We start from the raw sequence: 20,447 nt of genomic DNA on the forward strand, positions 1-20,447 counted from the left end.
TCTACCAGTAGCCTTCTCCACCATGGTTTTATTTTGCTGTCATTGTTCATAATCAACAACTTCATTGCTAACCATCATCATCAAAATCACCACACTGCCGCCACCGCCACCACCATTATTGTCATCATAATTTTTGTTGCTGTCATCATCATTGTCACCACCCACCACCACCACTACAGCTACAATTGTCGTCACCATCACCTCCACTGCACTGAATGATTATTTTCATTATCATCCTCATCACATCACAACTCTGCTAAAGCCATTATTCATCATCCTGATCATCAGCATTATCAGACAGAGGCACACAGCTGATGATTATCCCTGTCAGCCAGTATCACCTGAGGTGGGGGTGTTCGTTAAACCAAGAAAGTCCTCACCTCACGTCAGCTACGCCTGTTGCCTCATCTGGGACACAGGCTGCCAGCAAGCTTCCTCTGCTGCTTTCTGTTTCTCGTTCTTCTGGGTTAGCAAGCTCTTTGTATGTATGTGTGTGCGCAATTGTGTATATGTATCTGTATCAGTATATGCGTGCGTGTGCATGCGTGTGTGTTTGCGTGTGTGTTGTAGATATGTCGATGTAACTCCATCGGCTAAGCCTCAGTTGTGAGAAAGGTGGCAGAGTGGTTAAGACGCTCACCTGCCAGTACAGAGTCCGTGAGGGTCTGGGTTCAAATCCCATTCTTGCCCTCTCTCGCCCTCCGGTCCTGTGCCAGTCTGTCCAGCTGTCTCCAGGCATGGCCTGTCCAGCTTCATGTCTGCCTCCAGGTCACGGCGCAATGTATTTCTTGGCCAGCCTCTTCTTTTTTCTTTTTTTCTTTTCTTTTTTTATTATAGTAAGTCACAGAACTGATACGGTCTGTTCCCAGATGGTCGGAGTCATGAGAACTGCTGTGCTTGGCAAGGGGTTCCCTCAGAATGCCTGGGTCTGTGCAACAATGACCCGCTGACCATCCCCACTGTCTCACCCACCTGCCATGCCAGCTTCCTGACCATTGTGTCGTGTTACCAGTATGGTGGAGGTGGGTAGTCAGATACAGTGGATGTACATGTCAGGTTTGTGTGACTGGTCATCTGGCATTGAGAAAAGTCTGTTGATGTGTATACGCATTCACGCACACACATGCACACACTCCTGCATGCACACGCTCGCGTGTGCGCCTGCACACACTCACACTTACACACATACACTCACACACATACAGACTCACACACGCACACACGCACACACACACACAACACACACACACACACACACACACACTCACACACACACACACACACACACACACACACTCACACACACACACACACACACACACTCACACACACACACACACACACACACACACACACACACACACACACACACACACACACACACAGTGCTTTGATGGTGTACTCTGTCTGCTCTGTGGTCTGATGAAAACGAACACTTGTGATTAGAAAGGTAAATGCAATATCCGAGCAGTGAAAATGATATTTTCTTCAATAAAACCCCCAAAACAAAACCCAGAACAATGACCACAACAAACACACACACAAAAAGAAAACAAAACAAGAAACTAAACAAAATCACAGATTATTTGTATTTATATTTGTATTTGTATTTCTTTTTATCACAACAGATTTCTCTGTGAAATTCGGGCTGTTCTCCCCAGAGAGAGCGCGTCGCTATACTACAGCGTCACCCATTTAAAAAAATTTTTTCCTGCCTGCAGTTTCTTTGTTTTTCCTATCCAAGAAGATTTTTCTACAGAATTTTGCCAGGAACAACCCTTTTGTTGCCGTGGGTTCTTTTACGTGTGCTAAGTGCATGATGCATGCGGGACCTCGGTTTATCGTCTTATCCGAATGACCACCGTGAAGGCAAAACATTGCATTTAATAAGGAGCAAACTAAAGATGAATGACCTACGCATGTCCTAGATTTGCATGCATGTGAATGAGACTTTGCTTTACCCCAGTTTTCTCTTCCTTATCTTTTTTGTTTTTTGTTTCTGTTTTTACTTACACTGGACCAATATTTTCCACTCTTTCAGCCCTATGTGGTTGGTCATCTAGGCTTTTATGAATAAAGATGAAAGGTGTGTGTCTGTCATGTTTCAGCCCTGATTCCCAGTCACCCAGAATCATTGTCGGTGCTGCCTTACACAAAAAACAATGAGAGCCATCTGGTGGTCAGCTGGAAGAAACCTATGTACAACCCCTCAGCTGTTGTTGGCTATTACGTCTTTTATAAGAGAAGCACGGATGCTGCGTTTCAGGCTGTGAGTTTTCATTGTTTGCATCTTGTTTTATTTATGTGCAATGGAATTTCATATATATTTTTTTTTTAGTTGTTGTGTGGGGTTCTGTTTATCACAGTTTGGAAAAGGCATACACACACATCATGCACACACACACTCACACACACACACACACACACACACACACACACACACACAACCTCCACCCCCACTCCCAACCCTGCAACACACAAACACACACTCACACAGGACTCCTCCATTTCAATTTCTGAATCAATAGGACAGGTTTACGCATTGTTCTGACCCAAGTCACGCGGCCCATTCTGTGCGTTCCAGACGGCCCTGTTGAATGCTGGCACCTTGCAGTACAGAATGCTGGCTGAGGCAGGCGCTCTGTACATCCTCTACACTGTGGCTGTGGGACACCATGGGTCCAGTCAGCCCTCAGAGTCTGTGGAAATAGCTGCTGAAGACCGTGAGGGAATTTGTAGTAGTAGTAGCAGTAGTCTTTATGGGTCCAGTCAGCTCTCAGAGTCTGTGGAAATAGCTGTTGTAAACCATGAGGGAATTTGTAGTTGTTGTGGTAGTAGTAGTAGTAGTGGGGGAAACCAGGAGAAAGGGAGAGAGGGAAGGGAGGAAGGTGTGACTGTGTGTTGTGTCTGTGTGTGCTCATGCATGCTTGTGTGTGTGTGTGTGTGTGTGTGTGTGTGTGTGTGTGTGTGTGTGTGTGTCACACTGCCACATTCACTCAACTCAAGCTCACACGACAGATAGACTCGTACACAACGTTTGCATTCTAACTTCACTCTTACCCAGGGATAAACAACATAACGACGTAAAGACACTCCTTTCTGATTATTAACAATCAAAGAAAATAACAGTAATGTTCACATTTTCCCTTCAGGGATAAATCATATGAAAAGTCCAATCCCAAAAACACATTCAATACTTTCTGTTCTTTCTTCGCTTTCCGTTATAGTTTTAAATCATTATGACAATTTTCATTTGTTTCTCTTCACAACCATGTTGTCAGTTGGTGCTTCCCAAACATCTTTCGGTGGGCGATATATCAGCCAAACACCTTCGTCCAAAAACAGGCCAGGCGCTGAGGATCCTGAAACATCCTCAGAACCTAACTGTAGTTAAATCTAACAACTAGTAAAAATAGTACTCACATGACTTGCGTCGCCATTCTCATTTCACTGAACCAGTGTTCAGAAACGTAAATGAAAATAAAACATTGAAATTCACAAAATTTAGATTAAATGATGTCACCGAATTGCTCATTACCAAACTCGAATTTACTGACTCACCAACTACTTCAAAATCAGCTTCCATGAACCTCCACAGTTCAACAAGGCTATGTCTCACATTCTCTCTCAGAATGGTAACTGTCTGTTCTATGACTCTCAGACCCCAAGGTCTATTTTTTCCCAGGTCACTCCTGTGACCAGTTCAGCTGTGCGCAGAGAGGGAAGTGGCAAGAATTTTGGTGTACTTCACAACAGTATCAGTATTCACAACAGCTCGTGAACACATAATCACCTCAGCGCCTAAAGACACATGCATCATGAGCCTTCCTCCAAATATCAAGTTCAAATTAATACAGTAACACAGCCACACCATACAGGAAATCTGACCTTTACAATAAGCACATTATGACAACCAACTTGGTGTCATGACTGTGTGTGTGTGTGTGTGTGTGTGTGTGTGTGTGTGTGTCATTGTATATATGTATAAGTGTGTGTGTGTGTGTGTGTGTGTGTGTGTGTGTGTGGTGTACTTTCAGTTATGTGTATATGTGCGTGTGCATGCATGTGTGTGTATGAATATGAATTGTAATGAGTGACCTCAGTCTGTAAAGTTTTAAACCTGATGTCCTGAAGGGAGTGTGTGCCTTGAAGCTAGAAACAGACCAGTCACTACGTTGTCCTTCCCTTGTTAATCTTGCATCACACCATCGTGCTGTATATGAAGAAGGGAAAAATCAACAACTCATCTGCTGTTTAGAAGACATACCCCCCCCCAAAAAAAACGGATCATGTCTTTTTCTTCTTTTACTCCATCGTGAAGAGTCATCGGAGCACAGCACTGTAGAACTGTTCACCAGATTCCTCTAGGTCTATTGTTTGCATGTCAAAGCCTTGGTTTCTGAATGGTTTTCTTGTGCATTCTTCTCATTGTTGTCAGTCCATCATTTCTTTTTAAGTCTTCCATTCTGTCTTTCTCCCTCGACAGTTCCTTTGAGGATTGTTTCAGCAAGGCCAATGGATCTTTTTGCATGGTCATGCCAGCATATCTTTCTTTTCTTAACTGATGTCATCATATTTGCACAAGGTCCAATTTGGCCACTTCATGGATTGGTGCACTTGTTCATTGGTGATATGGTAGTGTATCTGATTTTAACCCTTTCGCTGCCAGGAAAATAAGATTTAAGTGAAATCTATTTGGGTTTTTTCACAAAAAACAGATATAAATTTTCCAAAAATTCTGTGCTCTTTGTTATTGGAGAAAGACCCATAAAAGTATATATTTTCTGAAAGGTAAATGAATAAAGAACACAAAACACATGATGTTTTCCCATTTTATATATTTTTAGTGACATGCTTTTGCTTTGAAATCAGTGGTTTGTTTTTTGTCACATTTTCAACTTGTTCATCACTAACATTAGTCAGGTAATTTGCACTAAAATATCATATTTTCTGGACAAATGGATATCTGCATACAAGGTTTCAGTATCTGCATACACAAAATCATACTAGAACAACCACAATAAAAAAAATTAAAAAAATAAAAAGAGATACATATACAATGCATTGTGACTTCTCCAAGTGATAATGTGGATGAGAGGCCACGCCCCCTCAGTCTCCACCCCCCCTCCTCTTCACCCCTCTGACACCGTCACTTTATCCAGTTCTCATCAGACCGCGTTGGCTGAGTGCCAAGAATATCACTCACACTGCCCTGCTAATAATTCAGTCACTTTCTGTCGTCTGCTAAGGTTTGCACAGCCAGCATCACTCACTGATAGTCATATCTTGGCCACTCTCATGATTGCTCCCTTTATTTTCTGTCAAATCGTCCTATAAATGTTCATCACTGTCTTCTTTGAGTTTACGCTTCAATTCTTTCTGAGCATTGGCAAAAGAAATGATCTTGGTTGATTTAGTTCGCTACAATCGCATGTCTTGAGCACGGCATCAGTCCGACATTTTGTTGAGTGAGTGAGGAGAGGAGCCAGGCAAACACTTGGAAAGTAACCCAACCAAAACGTTCAAGTAAAGGACTGCCTCATGACGTAGATAGGGTTTCTAGCTATGAATAGAATCCAGAAAGAGTCCCCAAGCTAAAGCTACCAGCAAAGCAGGGAAAAGTCTGAATATTTCGATGACGAGTTATCTCGTCATTGTGGCAGCAAAGCATACATGCTTGCCATGACGAGTTATCTCGTCATATAGGCAGCCTTGGGGTTTAGTGTCTTGAGGTAACACCACATTTTCACGGCATGAATGTTATGTCTATGGCAGAGTTAGAGTGGTTTCACATATGAAATCCCTGTGGTAGATGAATGTGGCAGCTGCAGCCTCTGAATTTTGATATGACAGAATTTTGTTCTTTTTAACTCTCTGTCTTACAATGATGATGATGATGATGATAATTCGGGTATTGAGTCTTTACAAGACAAATTAGATTGTGTGCTCTCCAACATGAACAAGAATAATACCAGCGTTCAGTGATTTAAAAGAGAAGTACATTATGTTCTCTGGAAACATGTGCGACTTTCTCAGTTTCTTGTGATGCATTTTCACTGCTTTTTTCATTGCAGCCCTTGCCGGCATTGAGCCAGTTCCTGTATCAAGTGAGTATTTCTGATTTGTGTTTATTGTATTGTATTGTATTGTATTGTATTGTATTGTATTGTATTACTTTTTTTTCATAAAAGATTTCTCTAAGTTAAAGTTGAGTTGCTCTCCATGGGGAGAGCACATTATCCGTGTGCAGTTTTTTTCAGTCTGCAAGTATTATTTGTTTTACTATCAAAGTCAGTTTTTTCTACAAATTGTTGTTGTGGATTCTTTTTAGTTCATGCTGCACATGGGACCTTGGTTTGCCATCTCATCCACAACACATTTTGTCCTGGTTATTGTTAGAAAGATGCTTATCATCCTATGATTTTGATTTAGTTTAGTTTGCTTTTCTTATATTTGAGTGTACTGTATATCATGTTATTGCAGTATAGTCAGTTCTTGAATCTTCTTCTTCTTCGTTCGTGGGCTGCAACTCCCATGTTCACTCATATGTATCTGAGTGGGCTTTTACATATATGACCATTTTTACCTTGCCATATATAGGCAGCCATACCCCATTTTTGGGGGTGTGCATGCTGGGTATGTTCTTGTTTCCATAACCCACCGAACGCTGACATGGATTTCAGAATCTTTAACATGCGTATTTGATCTTCTGCTTGTGTATACACATGAAGAGGGTTCAGGCACTAGCAGGTCTGCACATATGTTGGCCTGGGAGATCAGAAAAATCTCCACCCTTTACCCACCAGGCGCAGTTACCAAGATTCGAACCCAGGACCCTCAGATTGAAAGTCCAGTGCTTTAACCATTCGGCTATTGTGCCCATCAGTTCTTGAATAATTTTCATTTGAATGAGACAGAACAAACAACCACAAAAAACAACAAATATCAGCAGCAACAATAACAAACCCCCTAAGGATTGGAGGAAAAACAATTGCAGGTAATAAACAAGTCTGTCATATTGAAGAACACATTGCAAAATTTTTTTTTTTTTTTTTTTTTTTCCCTAAGGTGTGCAATTTATTAAAATGAAGGAACGTCAGTCTTTGAGTGGTGTGTATGTTTGTTTTTCCCCGCGAGCTCACGTGAAAATGATCGTCATGTTTTGTTTTTTTTGTCTGTGGTTCATTTACAACAGCATGTCTGGAATGTGCATGAGACTGAGACTATCGTATTCATTCCCCCTGTCTGTCCGTCTCTCTGTCTCTTTCTGTTTGTCTGTCTGTCTTGCAAAAAGGTTGTCTTCTACTGTCATTTTTGCAGTTTGCTGTGGCGCGCGTAAAGTGCCAGTGGAGTGTGAAGTGAAGCTGTGCCAGCCTCAGCTGTGGACCAGTTTTGATGTGAACGCCATGTTGGACTGCTATACCCACCTGCCAGATGTCTTTGCCTGTCTCGCAGGTGTGTCTCGGGCTGGTGGTTTTCATGGCCTTGTTGTGAGAGAATGGTGATGGTGCATTGTTGGAGTGTTGTATAATTTGTGTGTGTCTGTTGTGTGTGTGTGTGTGTGTGTGTGTGTGTGCGTGTGTGTGTGCTTGGGTGCGGGCATGTGTGTGTGTGTGTGTGTGCATGTGTGCACGTGTATGCATGCTTGTGTGTGTGTGTGTGTGTGTGTGTGTGTGTGTGTGTGTGTGTGTGTGATCATGAATAAAAATTGATCAGCTCTGTGGCAGATGAAAGCAATGATCATGCTTAGTAACTGATCAGAGTTGCAGCAGATGAATGTGATCATAAATGATAATGTGAACCTGTGTTGTGGCAGATGAAATGAAAGTGATCACCGACAGCAATTTATCCAGTGCTACTAAAGGTGGTGAAAGTGATCATGAACAGTAATTCATCAGTGGTGGCATGAAAGGCTATTAGTGCTGCACCAGATGAAAGGGTGCAGCAGATGAAATGGTATGAGTGCTGACAGTAGATGAAAGAGTGTAGCAGATAAATAGGGTATCAGTGCTGACAGCAGATGAAAGGGTGCAGCAGATGAATAGGGTATCAGTATTGGCAGCAGATGAAAGGGTGCAGCAGATGAAAGGGTACAGCAGATGAAAAGGTATCAGTGCTGACAGCAGATGAAAGGGTGCAGCAGATGAATAGGGTATCAGTATTGGCAGCTGATGAAAGGGTGCAGCAGATGAATAGGGTGTCAGTGCTGACAGCAGATGAAAAGGTATCAGTGCTGACAGCAGATGAGAGGGTACAGCAGATGAATAGGGTATCCATGCTGGCAGCAGATGAAAGGGTGCAGCAGATGAAAGGGTACAGCAGATGAAAAGGTATCAGTGCTGACAGCAGATGAAAGGGTGCAGCAGATGAATAGGGTATCAGTGCTGGCAGCAGATGAAAGGGTGCAGCAGATGAATAGGGTGTCAGTGCTGACAGCAGATGAAAAGGTATCAGTGCTGACAGCAGATGAGAGGGTACAGCAGATGAATAGGGTATCCGTGCTGGCAGCAGATGAAAGGGTGCAGCAGATGAAAGGGTACAGCAGATGAAAAGGTATCAGTGCTGACAGCAGATGAAAGGGTGCAGCAGATGAATAGGGTGTCAGTGCTGACAGCAGATGAAAGGGTGCAGCAGATGAATAGGGTGTCAGTGCTGACAGCAGATGAAAGGGTGCAGCAGATGAATAGGGTATCAGTGTTGGCAGCAGATGAAAGGGTGCAGCAGATGAATAAGGTGTCAGTGCTGACAGCAGATGAAAGGGTGCAGCAGATGAATAGGGTGTCAGTGCTGACAGCAGATGAAAGGGTGCAGCAGATGAATAGGGTATCAATGTTGGCAGCAGATGAAAGGGTGCAGCAGATGAATAGGGTGTCAGTGCTGACAGCAGATGAAAAGGTATCAGTGCTGACAGCAGATGAAAGGGTACAGCAGATGAAAAGGGTATCCTTGCTGGCAGCAGATGAGAGGGTGCAGCAGATGAATATGGTATCAGTGCTGGCAGCAGATGAATAGGGTATCAGTGCTGGCAGCAGATAAAAAGGTATCAGTGCTGGCAGCAGATGAATAGGGTATATGTGCTGACAGCAGATGAATAGGGTATCAGTGCTGACAGCAGATGAAAGGGTATCATAAATGATGATAAACTGCTGATTGATCCAACGTCGGTGGCAGGTGAGAGCGACCACACCTCTTGCTGCCGCAACAACCATGTGCCAGATCCCTGCCTGCCTGCCTGCAGTGGGTCTCCCCCAGCGTTCAATGCCAGTCTGGCCATGTGCATTCCACAGCTGCCGGTCATCGAGGCCTGTGTGCAGCAAGGGCAGAGTGAGTGAATGCTCACATTGTTGTGCGTGTCACTAATGTGTGTGGTGTATGTGGGTGTGGGTGGGTGTGGGGGGCCGGGGTGTGTGTGTGGGGGGTGGGTGGGTGGTGGTGGTGAGTGTGTGTGTGTGTGTGTGTGTGTATCAATGAATGAGTGCTAGTGTCAGTGTGTGTGTGTTGTGTGTGTGTGTGTGTGTGTGTGTGTGTGTGTGTATCAATGAGTGAGTGCTAGTGTGCGTGTTTGTGTGTGTATGTGCGCGCGCACGTGTGCTTGTGAGCTCCACTTGCATTTATTGTCTTTAAGAGGTTTTCCCATAGGAAAGCTCAGAGTACTGTGCCAGGCTTGATTTATGAACCTGCTGGCTTTAGAAAACTGAGAAATGTGTGTTATAGTGTGCCAGCAGTGTCATCCCCCACCACCCACACTCTGTCCCCTCCCCCCCCCCACCCCTCCTTCTTATCTCCCTTCCCGCTCCATCCCAAGTCCAGTCTTTGAGGTTGTGCCGACACCACGCCATCCTCCCCCCTTCCACCCCTCCACCTCCTCACCCCACCTTTTTTTTTACATGTGTAAAAAAAACAACAAACAAACAAACAAACAAACAAAACAAACAGGTCTGGGTTGGTGGGGAAACAATTATTCTTATGTAAAGAGTTGACTTGGTCAAACCAGAAATGATGATTTACTAATAATGAATCTGCAATAATGTTAATATGTGTAATCAAACTCAAATTGATTGGTTACTTACAGTGAATCTGCAGTGATGCTTATATTTGCAATCAAACTAAAAAGGATAAGTTACCAGAAATGAATCTACAATAATGCTTGTAAAAAGCTGCATTGAATGACACTCAATGTACTTGACCCACTGACCCCTCTCCTCACATCGTGTGAATGCCCACCCCCTTCCCTCTTCACTGCTCTCAGAAGCTGAGTCACTATCGGTAACTTCTTGCTGGTAGCTTTCTTCACTGCAAATACTTTATTCAACGTCTTCATCATCCTCGTCGATGTCGAAACTTTCTGTTTGAAGCATTTCAGTCACTTCAGCAGTGGTAAAAGCTGCTGTCGTGATCTAGTTTGCTAAAAAAATTTCCACTTGTATCGTCTGTTACGCCATTTTTGATACGTATGCAGATTAGTTTGTTGTGTGGGGTCCTGAACTCGCTGGCTCCCTGTGGAGTGTGTTCTTACGAAATCTCATAAAGAAACTTTCCATTCGACGCTTGACACTTTTGCAGTGTCTAGTGTAGCTGCGATTATTATGCTACCCCATGAGGAAAACGCGGAAAAAATTTTAATTGTTGAAACCGCTTTTGTGTTCTGTCGTCCGGAACGCTACCTTACGTCAGGAACGCTATAGCGTTCCATTGTCTGGAGTGAGTTAAATGAGATCAGTGTGGCGTGAGTTAGGAGTCCTATTACTACTTTTTGTGTGTGTGTTTTTTTTAATGAATAATGTTATTGATTTTGTTGAACTTATAAAAATGTAACACAATTCCAAGAGGAAGAAGTCCAGATATAGCGTTGTGACTGACACCCTGGCCTGTAAACTCTGCACTGCTGAGCATACTCATCAGCATTGAATTGTATTTGATATTGGCTTAAACTGTATCAAATGGGGGACAATAGAATACAGTCTATAGCCAATAAAATGTTACATGATTTAGATAGAGAGGGAAAGAAGAAATGGGTAACAAAGGTTCATCTTTCTTTGTTCGAATATGGATTTGGTTTTGTGTGGATAAAACAGGGTGTTGGTTGTGTTAAAAAAAAAAAAATTATACGTCAAATGTTTATAAAATCTTAGTACTACTAACATCCCTCTCTGTTCTCTCTGTTCAAGTTCAATTTATTAATGTCATCAAACAACATCAATGATGTATATAATTTTTTGGTGTTCTTATATAAGGCATATTTGTAAAAGCGGATATAAGGTGCTGTTTTTTTGTCTCTATTATGCATGTTTGTTTTTTTTAATGTATTTTCATCCAGTTCACTTGGGGCTGTGGCCTGATTTGGTATAAATTCCAATTCAGTTCCAATTCCAATACTCACCAGCCACTCTGAAGGGGTTAAATGAAAGCATTTTGTTTGATTTTTTTGTTTTGTTTTGCTTTCTTGTCAGTCATTAGACAGTTGGCAAGAGCAGATGATGCTAGTTATGGTTCGTTTATTTGGCTTGTGTTTTTTTTGTTTTTTGTTTGTTTGTTTTTTTTGCTTTCTTGTCAGTCATTAGACAGTTTGCAAGAGCAGATGATGGTCGTTATGGTTCATTTATTTGGCTTGTGTTTTTTTGTTTGTTTTGTTTTTTTGCTTTCTTGTCAGTCATTAGACAGTTGGCAAGAGCAGATGATGGTAGTTATGGTTCATTTATTTGGCTTGTGTTTTTTGTTTGTTTTGTTTTTTTGGTTTTTTTTTTTTTGCTTTCTTGTCAGTCATTAGACAGTTGGCAAGAGCAGATGATGGTAGTTATGGTTCATTTATTTGGCTTGTGGTTTGTTTGTTTTGTTTTGTTTTTTTGCTTTCTTGTCAGTCATTAGACAGTTGGCAAGAGCATATGATGGTCGTTATGGTTCATTTATTTGGCTTGTGTTTTGTTTGTTTTTTGTTTTTTTGCTTTCTTGTCAGTCATTAGACAGTTGGCAAGAGCAGATGATGGTAGTTTTGTTCCTTTTTTTTTCTTCAGAAACTCAGCCAAAAGCACCAGATGGACTGAGTCTAACGACTGTGACAGCTGACAGTGCAGTAGTAGTGTGGGCTGACCCAACAAGCTATGGGAGAGAGCCTGTGGATGTCTACCATGTCCAGTTGCAACGTGGTAACATCAGTGCTGCTTGGTCCTCCGTGGTAAGAGGAAATGGTTATTGCTGAGTCCGTGAGCGTTTTATGTTGTGTGTGTGTGTGTGTGTGTGTGTGTGTGTGTGTGTGTGTGTGTATGTATGTTCGTGTGTGTGTGTGTGTGTGTGTGTGTGTGTGTGAGAGCATGTGTGTGTTTGTGCGTGCATGAGTGCATGCTTGTGTCAATGTGTGTGGGTGTGTATGTGTGTGTGTGTGTGTGTGTGTGTGTGTGTGTGTGCATGTGTGTACATGTGTGTATGTGTGCTTTTGTACTAGTCATTATAGACAATTATATCTATCAATCTCTCTCTCTCTCTCTCTCTCTCTCTCTCTCTATATATATATATATATATATATATAAAATGAGTAACCTTCAAATTTGCCTGCATGGACTGAGTGTTGACCCTCTCCTAATTAGTGTAAATGATTATGTGATGTCTGTGATTGTGACCATTATAATGTCTATCATTAGTCAACCTGCTATACGTAAATAAATGTTGTGTCTCAATGCATGTCATTGTTTTTTTGTTTGCAATCAGACTGAGGTTGTGGGGACACTTGTGAAGCTATCAAACCTAACAGAATCGGAGAACTATGCTGTGCGAGTGATTGCTGAGGTCAGGAATGTCAGCAGTCTGCCATCTAATTCTGTCCGATTCAGAACGCTACCAGGTGGGTCAGACTGAAAAAAAATATATTGTGTGAATCTTAATGTTATACCGAACATGAAAAAGTGGCTTAGTACTATTTTTTCCCCAAAACCTTTTTATGTTTTGCAATGTACACAGAATTATATTTGTAAAGAAGGCAAATCATGGCCACTGACATAAATGTATGGAAGATTTAGGTGATTGGATTATGAGAAAAGAGGTGTTTGTAAATTAGAAAAAAAACAAAAAGTTCTGCAGAGGATGTTTTACGTGTTTCAGGGCAATTAATGTTTTAAAACTAACTAAAATAAATAGGTAATGTAGCACTGTTTGAAATATAGAATATGGAATGATTTGTCAAAATATAAGATGCATGATCTGTTCCTGAATGTTAACCTTCTTAATGTACTGGTTCTTTGTTGAATTTGTTTTTGAACAAATAGTGTTTGCCGAATAAAATATTGAAAAATATGGTTATTGGTTCTTCATTTAAATGAAATTTATACATTATTCCATTATTCCTGATAAAAGACCGTCAAAATTTGCTAAAGATATGTGAATATATACCATGAGATTGTAGGTAAAAGTAAACAACATTAGGAATGTTGGGTTTTGGCATTCTGTCTGTATTTTCTGACCAGACTGAACAGACACCAACATTTGTAAGATACACTTCAGAAACCTATGATGGGTTGATTTGGATGGTGGCAGTCCTTTGGTGCGGATGTTGCATATTTTGTTTTCTCCGTCATTCTGATTCCCTCGCATCTTTTAAATCTCGTCTCAAAACTCACCTTTTCCCTCAGCAGTAAGTTCAATTGTGGCAGGTCCACTTCCTTTGCTTTAGCTGTGCTTGACTATGTGTGTATACATATGTATGTGTACATAACTACATGCATGTATATGAATGTGTACTGTGTGTGTGTGTGTTTATGTAAGTTTGTGCCTGCCTATGTGTGCGTATGCGTTGGGTAGCTGTTAGATACACATATATGTTAAAATGTATGTATGCAGTGTGTGTGTATGTGTGTGTGTGTGTGTGTGTGTGTGTAGTCACATTTTGGTGTATGTAACATAGATATAATGTTTTATGTTAACAAAAGCATTTTTGTAAAGCACCTAGAGCAGATTTCTGGATAGTGTGCTATATAAGTATCCATTATTATTATTATTATTAGTTTTTTTGTTTGTTTTTTACTTATGAAAATTTTGCATTTTTGCATTGATGAAACTGTATTAACTGAGAGTATAATTTTCTTTTCTCATAACAGCAACAACTCCACCATTCAAACCAACTGTTGTGCACAATCTCACAGGTAAGTTACAAATTTCTGACTGTTTTGGCGTTAAGATTCTGATCCTTATCAATTTTGTTAATGTGTGTACCATAACTATTTAAAAATTTTTTCTAACAACAAGAGAGTTGTTTACTTTAAGGAATAAGTGAAGCAAAGTGAATGCTTTCATGGTCAGGTATTGTCCAGGTTCTCTCATTGTTGTAAGCTACAAGAGTATGGGACACATGCTCATCCATATATTTTTTTTCTTTTTGCCATTTTTTTACCACAGACAATCCTGTGTTCACTTCATGCAGAAATGATTATATGACTGTTTTGTAAACTTGAAAAAAGAAAAGGCATTTGGATTTTTTTGGATTAGTTGCTCCAGTCACACTGATTTCTCTTGTTTTTTTGAATGAACATTTATTTCAACATTTACATTTTACAAGTACATACTTTCAAACAAGAAAAAACAAAACAAAAGCCACCACACCACCAAAAAAACAAAACAAACAAAAAACAAAAACAAAACTGAAAAAAAAAACCGACAACAAGCAAAAAAAACAACAAACACACACACAAAAAAAACACACACAAAAAAACAACACTCCAGTGTAGTAATACACCTAATGATACAGATTGGGAGATTCCAACACTCCAGTGTAGTAATACACCTAATGATACAGATTGGGAGATTCCAACACTCCAGTGTAGTAATACACCTAATGATACAGATTGGGAGATTTCAACACTCCAGTGTAGTAATACACCTAATGATACAGATTGGGAGATTCCAACACTCCAGTGTAGTAATACACCTAATGATACAGATTGGGAGATTCCAACACTCCAGTGTAGTAATACACCTAATGATACAGATTGTTGTACTCCAGGGGATTTCATACCTCCAGTGTAGTTATATGCCTCATGATACAGATTGTTGTACTCCAGGAGATTCCAACACTCCAGTGTAGTAATACGCCTCATGATACAGATTGTTGTACTCCAGGAGATTCCAACAATCCAGTGTAGTAATACGCCTGATGATACAGATTGTTGTACTCCAGGAGCTTTCCGCAGATGAAGATCCAAGTGGGCATGCTGAAGTAAGCAGAGTTCAAGTAACAGTAATAACAGTACTTGTATATTGCACATTCAGACCTCTCCACAGCCTTTACAGTAAAATGGTTAGCTGGACACAAAGCATGCAAGAACTCACAAAAATGCATGCACACTACGCACACATGGAAGCATGCAAGCATGCACACACGCACACATGTACTTTCAAACCTCTCAAAGCTCTTTGCAATAACACGTTAGTTGGACACAAATGACGCACAAACTCCCTCACACACACAGACACACAGACATGCACACGCTGAAAGTTCTCCTGCTGTGCCGCTTTCTGTTGAATTTGGGAACAGAACAGTTCTGTCAGTCAGTGTCCCCAGACATTACTGAACATCCGTTTCACTTCATCTGGACAAGACGATAAACTGAGGTCCTGTGTGCAGCACGCACTTAGTGCATGTATAAGAATCCACAGCAACAAAAGGGTAAAATCCCTGGCAAAATTCAATAGGGAAATCCACTTTGATTGTGAAATGAATAAACTTGCGGACAGAAAAAAAAGGAAAAAGAAGGATGATACTGCACTGCAGTGACATGGTCCCCCAAGGAAAGCAGCCTGAATTCCACACAAAGAAATCTGTTGTGACAAAAAAGCAGTACAGTACAGTACAGTACAGTACAATACAATATACTACATGTAATATAATACAATACCATTCTATGCCATGCCATATACAAAATAAAACCATACCATACCATACCATACCATACAAAGCAATACAAAGCAATGTAGAGCAATGCAATGCAATGCAATACAATGCAATGCAATGCAATGCAATACAATACCATGCAATACATCATCATTATGTTGTCCCATTTGCCTCTAGCTTTTCTTGAGTGGGATCAGTGAAAAGTTTGTATTGTTCTGGAAGGTGGTTGCTTTGATGTAGGGAGCTGGGTCCTATAACAATACGGCTGACCGTGCCTGGAGGCATAAAAAGCTCTGTGAAGAAATGATTGCTTCATGCCAATGATTGCCAGAGAACGTCCCCAAAAAGGGAATCTGAAACAGACTGCAAGCATTACTGAAGGAACTCAAAGAAAGAGATACACCTGAAAATGTCAAGTAATTATTTTGTCAATGAACAGACAGTGCTGTGTGAACAATTTTTGGACATTTGGGCAGAAAGATATTCAAACAGAAAGAAGAAGTAACAAAGAGAAGAAACTGAGCTATGTGGCTCTGGGGGTGGTGTGTTGTAATGTCGTGAATGTAGGATTCAAAGCAGGATGCCTTTATACATATATTTTTCTCAACACTGTAGTTATATTGTTTTGTATTGTATTGTATTTCTCTTTTTTTTTGTCACAACATATTATGTGAAATTCGAGCTGCTCTCCCCAGGGAGAGCGCATGGCTACACTGAGAGTGCCACCCATTTTTTTGGTATTTTTTCCTGCCTGCAGTTTTTGTTTTCCTATCAAAGTGGATTTTTCTACAGAATTTTGCCAGGGATAACCTGTTTGTTGCCGTGGGTTCTTTTACATGCACTAAGTGCATGCTGCATGTGTATGTTGCACACAGGACCTCGGTTTATCATCTCATCCGAATGACTAGCATCCAGACAACCACTCAAGATCTAGTGGAAGGGGAGAAAATACTGGCGACAATGCTGAAGTTCGAGCCAGTGCGCTCAGATTGTCTTGATTCCTGGGTGGACGCATTGCCTCTAGGCCATCACTCCACACTGTTGTTTATGTTTTTCAGAATGTTGTGAAAATTCGGGCATGCCTCAGGTGTGTGTCTATGGATGTCAATATGGAACTGGAATGACAGCCTATTTTCGACAGCACCTGATGACATGTGGGATGCACATTGGAACTGTGCTAACCTGTGCTGCAGGTGGGTTTGAAAATGTGTGTGTGTGTGTGTGTGTGTGTGTGTGTGTGTGTGTGTGTGTGTGTGTAAATGTTTATGTGCATGCATGTCATCAATGAGTGCATGATATGTATGACACTAAATGTGTGTTTAGATATGTATGGATATTTGCAGTGAGCAGACTGTATGGTTTTGAGTTGTGAATTTATTGAAAAAATTTGTGATCATGAGAGTGTGAGAGTAATTTGCAGATTTGAATGACTGGTTTGTTTTGAACTTATATAGATGTAGATTTCTGGTGAAAGTTCAGTTCTTTGATGTAAAATTAGAATGATATCAGTCTGCATTTTATTGTAAAGGATGGTTAGCATGAACTTTGAGAGGAGAGACCCCTGCTTATTGATATATTTTTTTTTTAATCATTATCAGAATGCATGTGACAGGTGCAACCACCAAGTGGTTGAAGTGTTTGACTTTCAATCTGAGGGTCCCAGGTTCGAATCCTGGTAATGGCACCTGGTGGGTAAAGGGTGGAGACTTTTCCGATCTCCCAGGTCATCAGATTTGCAGACCTGCTAGTGCCTGAACCCCCTTCATGTACATGCAGGAGGTCAGATACTCATGTTAAAGACCCCGTAATCCATGTCAGTGTTTGGTAGGTTATGGAACAAGAACATAACCAGCATGCACACCCCCAAATATGAATGGAGTATGGCTGCCTACATGGAGGTGGTAAAAGCGGTCATACACGGTAAAAGCCCACTTGTGTATATAAGTGAACATGGGAGGTGCGGCCCACAAACAAAGAAGAAGACAAAGAATGCATGTGTGTGGTGGGTGCTTAGATTGCAGTTAAACTATTTTGTGAATGGAAGTTTCAGTATCGAAGTTTTCTTTTTAAAGTACATTTTACATGTTTGTAAAAGTTACCACCGTGAACGCATTCAAATTTATCCATGTGTTTTGCTGAACAGCGTTCAGTGGACCCTTTGTTGTTGTGTCTTTAGTCCACTTGCTGCCTGTTTTCTTGCCTGTCTCTCCATGGCTGTGGGTGTGCTCTTTGCTTGGGCAGTCCACCTTTTTCTTCATTTTTTATTTTATTTTAATTTTTTGTTGTTGCTCAGTTGCATGCAGGTCATGGGGCATAACGCTGTTTTATATTTTATATTATTTTTGTTTTAATGCTTCACATGCCTTCTTCATTTCACAGGCAGTCCACCTGCTGCGTGGGATGGGAAGCCAAAAGGAGAAGGGGAGCGGGAGTGGGGGGCGAGAGAAAGGGTGCAGCAGATTGTATTGCATTGCACGGCATTGAGTTTCAAACCAGTTCGCTCAGATTTTTATCTCGCTTCCTAGGTGGATGCGTAACCTCCAGACCAACATTTTAAATGCACTGCAGATTTGTCTCAACCGTGGAAGGGAAATCAGGATGTTGCTGCTCTTTGGTTCACACATACACAGACACACACAGATACGTGCACACACACACACACACACACACACAGACACACACACACACTCACACACACAAATACACACAGACAAGTTGAATTACCAACTCCATTTTTTTCTGCCCCTCATGGAGGGGGCCTGCTGGAGGTTTCACAAGCGTTGAATCGAGGAAACGTTGAAACGAAAAAAAACCCAGTTTTTAGTCAGTGTCAGAGCACAGTGATGCAGGATACAGTGGATGTCAGAGCACAGGATGCAGTGGGTGTCAGAGCACAGTAATGCAGGATGCAGTGGGTGTCAGAGCACAGGATGCAGTGGGTGTCAGAGCACAGTAATGCAGGATGCAGTGGGTGTCAGAACACAGTAATGCAGGATGCAGTGGGTGTCAGAGCACAGTAATGCAGGATGCAGTGGGTGTCAGAGCACAGGATGCAGTGGGTGTCAGAGCACAGGATGCAGTGGGTGTCAGAACACAGTAATGCAGGATGCAGTGGGTGTCAGAGCACAGTAATGCAGTGGGTGTCAGAGCACAGTAATGCAGGATGCAGTGGGTGTCAGAGCACAGTAATGCAGGATGCAGTGGGTGTCAGAACACAGTAATGCAGGATGCAGTGGGTGTCAGAGCACAGTAATGCAGGATGCAGTGGGTATCCTGCAGTGGGTGTCAGAGCACAGTGATGCAGGATGCAGTGGGTATCCTGCAGTGGGTGTCAGAGCACAGTGATGCAGGATGCAGTGGGTATCCTGCAGTAGATGTCAGAGCACAGTGATGCAGGATGCAGTGGGTGTCAGAGCACAGTAATGCAGGATGCAGTGGGTGTCAGAGCACAGTAATGCAGGATGCAGTGGGTGTCAGAGCACAGTAATGCAGGATGCAGTGGTTGTCAGAGCACAGTGATGCAGGATGCAGTGGATGTCAGAGCACAGTAATGCAGGATGCAGTGGGTGTCAGAGCACAGTGATGCAGTGGGTGTCAGAGCACAGTAATGCAGGATGCAGTGGGTGTCAGAGCACAGTGATGCAGTGGGTGTCAGAGCACAGTGATGCAGGATGCAGTGGATGTCAGAGCACAGTAATGCAGGATGTAGTGGGTGTCAGAGCACAGTGATGCAGTGGGTGTCAGAGCACAGTGATGCAGGATGTAGTGGATGTCAGAACACAGTAATGCAGTGGGTGTCAGAGCACAGTAATGCAGGATGCAGTGGATGTCAGAGCACAGTAATGCAGGATGCAGTGGGTGTCAGAGCACAGTAATGCAGTGGGTGTCAAAGTACAGTAATGCAGGATGTAGTGGATGTCAGAGCACAGTAATGCAGGATGCAGTGGGTGTCAGAGCACAGTAATGCAGGATGCAGTGGGTGTCAGAGCACAGTAATGCAGTGGGTGTCAGAACACAGTAATGCAGGATGCAGTGGGTGTCAGAGCACAGGATGCAGTGGGTGTCAGAACACAGTAATGCAGGATGCAGTGGGTGTCAGAGCACAGGATGCAGTGGGTGTCAGAACACAGTAATGCAGGATGCAGTGGGTGTCAGAGCACAGTAATGCAGGATGCAGTGGGTGTCAGAGCACAGGATGCAGTGGGTGTCAGAACACAGTAATGCAGGATGCAGTGGGTGTCAGAACACAGTAATGCAGGATGCAGTGGGTGTCAGAGCACAGTAATGCAGGATGCAGTGGGTGTCAGAGCACAGTAATGCAGGATGCAGTGGTTGTCAGAGCACAGTAATGCAGGATGCAGTGGGTGTCAGAGCACAGTGATGCAGGATGCAGTGGGTGTCAGAGCACAGTAATGCAGGATGCAGTGGGTGTCAGAGCACACTAATGCAGTGGGTGTCAAAGTACAGTAATGCAGGATGCAGTGGGTATCCTGCAGTAGATGTCAGAGCACAGTGATGCAGGATGCAGTGGGTATCCTGCAGTAGATGTCAGAGCACAGTGATGCAGGATGCA

General features: G+C 42.1%; 1 protein-coding gene across 2 annotated transcripts in view; it reads left to right on the forward strand.

Moving 5' to 3' along the window:
• Positions 1 to 20,447, forward strand: part of LOC143287909 (Ig-like and fibronectin type-III domain-containing protein 1) — a 100,296-nt gene that overhangs the window by 45,004 nt on the left and 34,845 nt on the right. For both annotated transcript variants that reach the window (XM_076596160.1, XM_076596154.1), the window contains 10 exons: positions 870 to 1,022; positions 2,109 to 2,269; positions 2,585 to 2,723; positions 6,075 to 6,107; positions 7,321 to 7,455; positions 9,172 to 9,324; positions 12,012 to 12,172; positions 12,703 to 12,835; positions 14,085 to 14,129; positions 16,933 to 17,067. In XM_076596160.1, coding sequence (XP_076452275.1) covers positions 870 to 1,022; positions 2,109 to 2,269; positions 2,585 to 2,723; positions 6,075 to 6,107; positions 7,321 to 7,455; positions 9,172 to 9,324; positions 12,012 to 12,172; positions 12,703 to 12,835; positions 14,085 to 14,129; positions 16,933 to 17,067 — 1,248 coding nt within the window. The remainder of the gene's footprint in view (positions 1 to 869; positions 1,023 to 2,108; positions 2,270 to 2,584; positions 2,724 to 6,074; positions 6,108 to 7,320; positions 7,456 to 9,171; positions 9,325 to 12,011; positions 12,173 to 12,702; positions 12,836 to 14,084; positions 14,130 to 16,932; positions 17,068 to 20,447) is intronic.

This window comes from Babylonia areolata, chromosome 1 (genome assembly GCF_041734735.1).
Source record: "Babylonia areolata isolate BAREFJ2019XMU chromosome 1, ASM4173473v1, whole genome shotgun sequence".
NCBI classification, from domain to species: domain Eukaryota; kingdom Metazoa; phylum Mollusca; class Gastropoda; order Neogastropoda; family Buccinidae; genus Babylonia; species Babylonia areolata.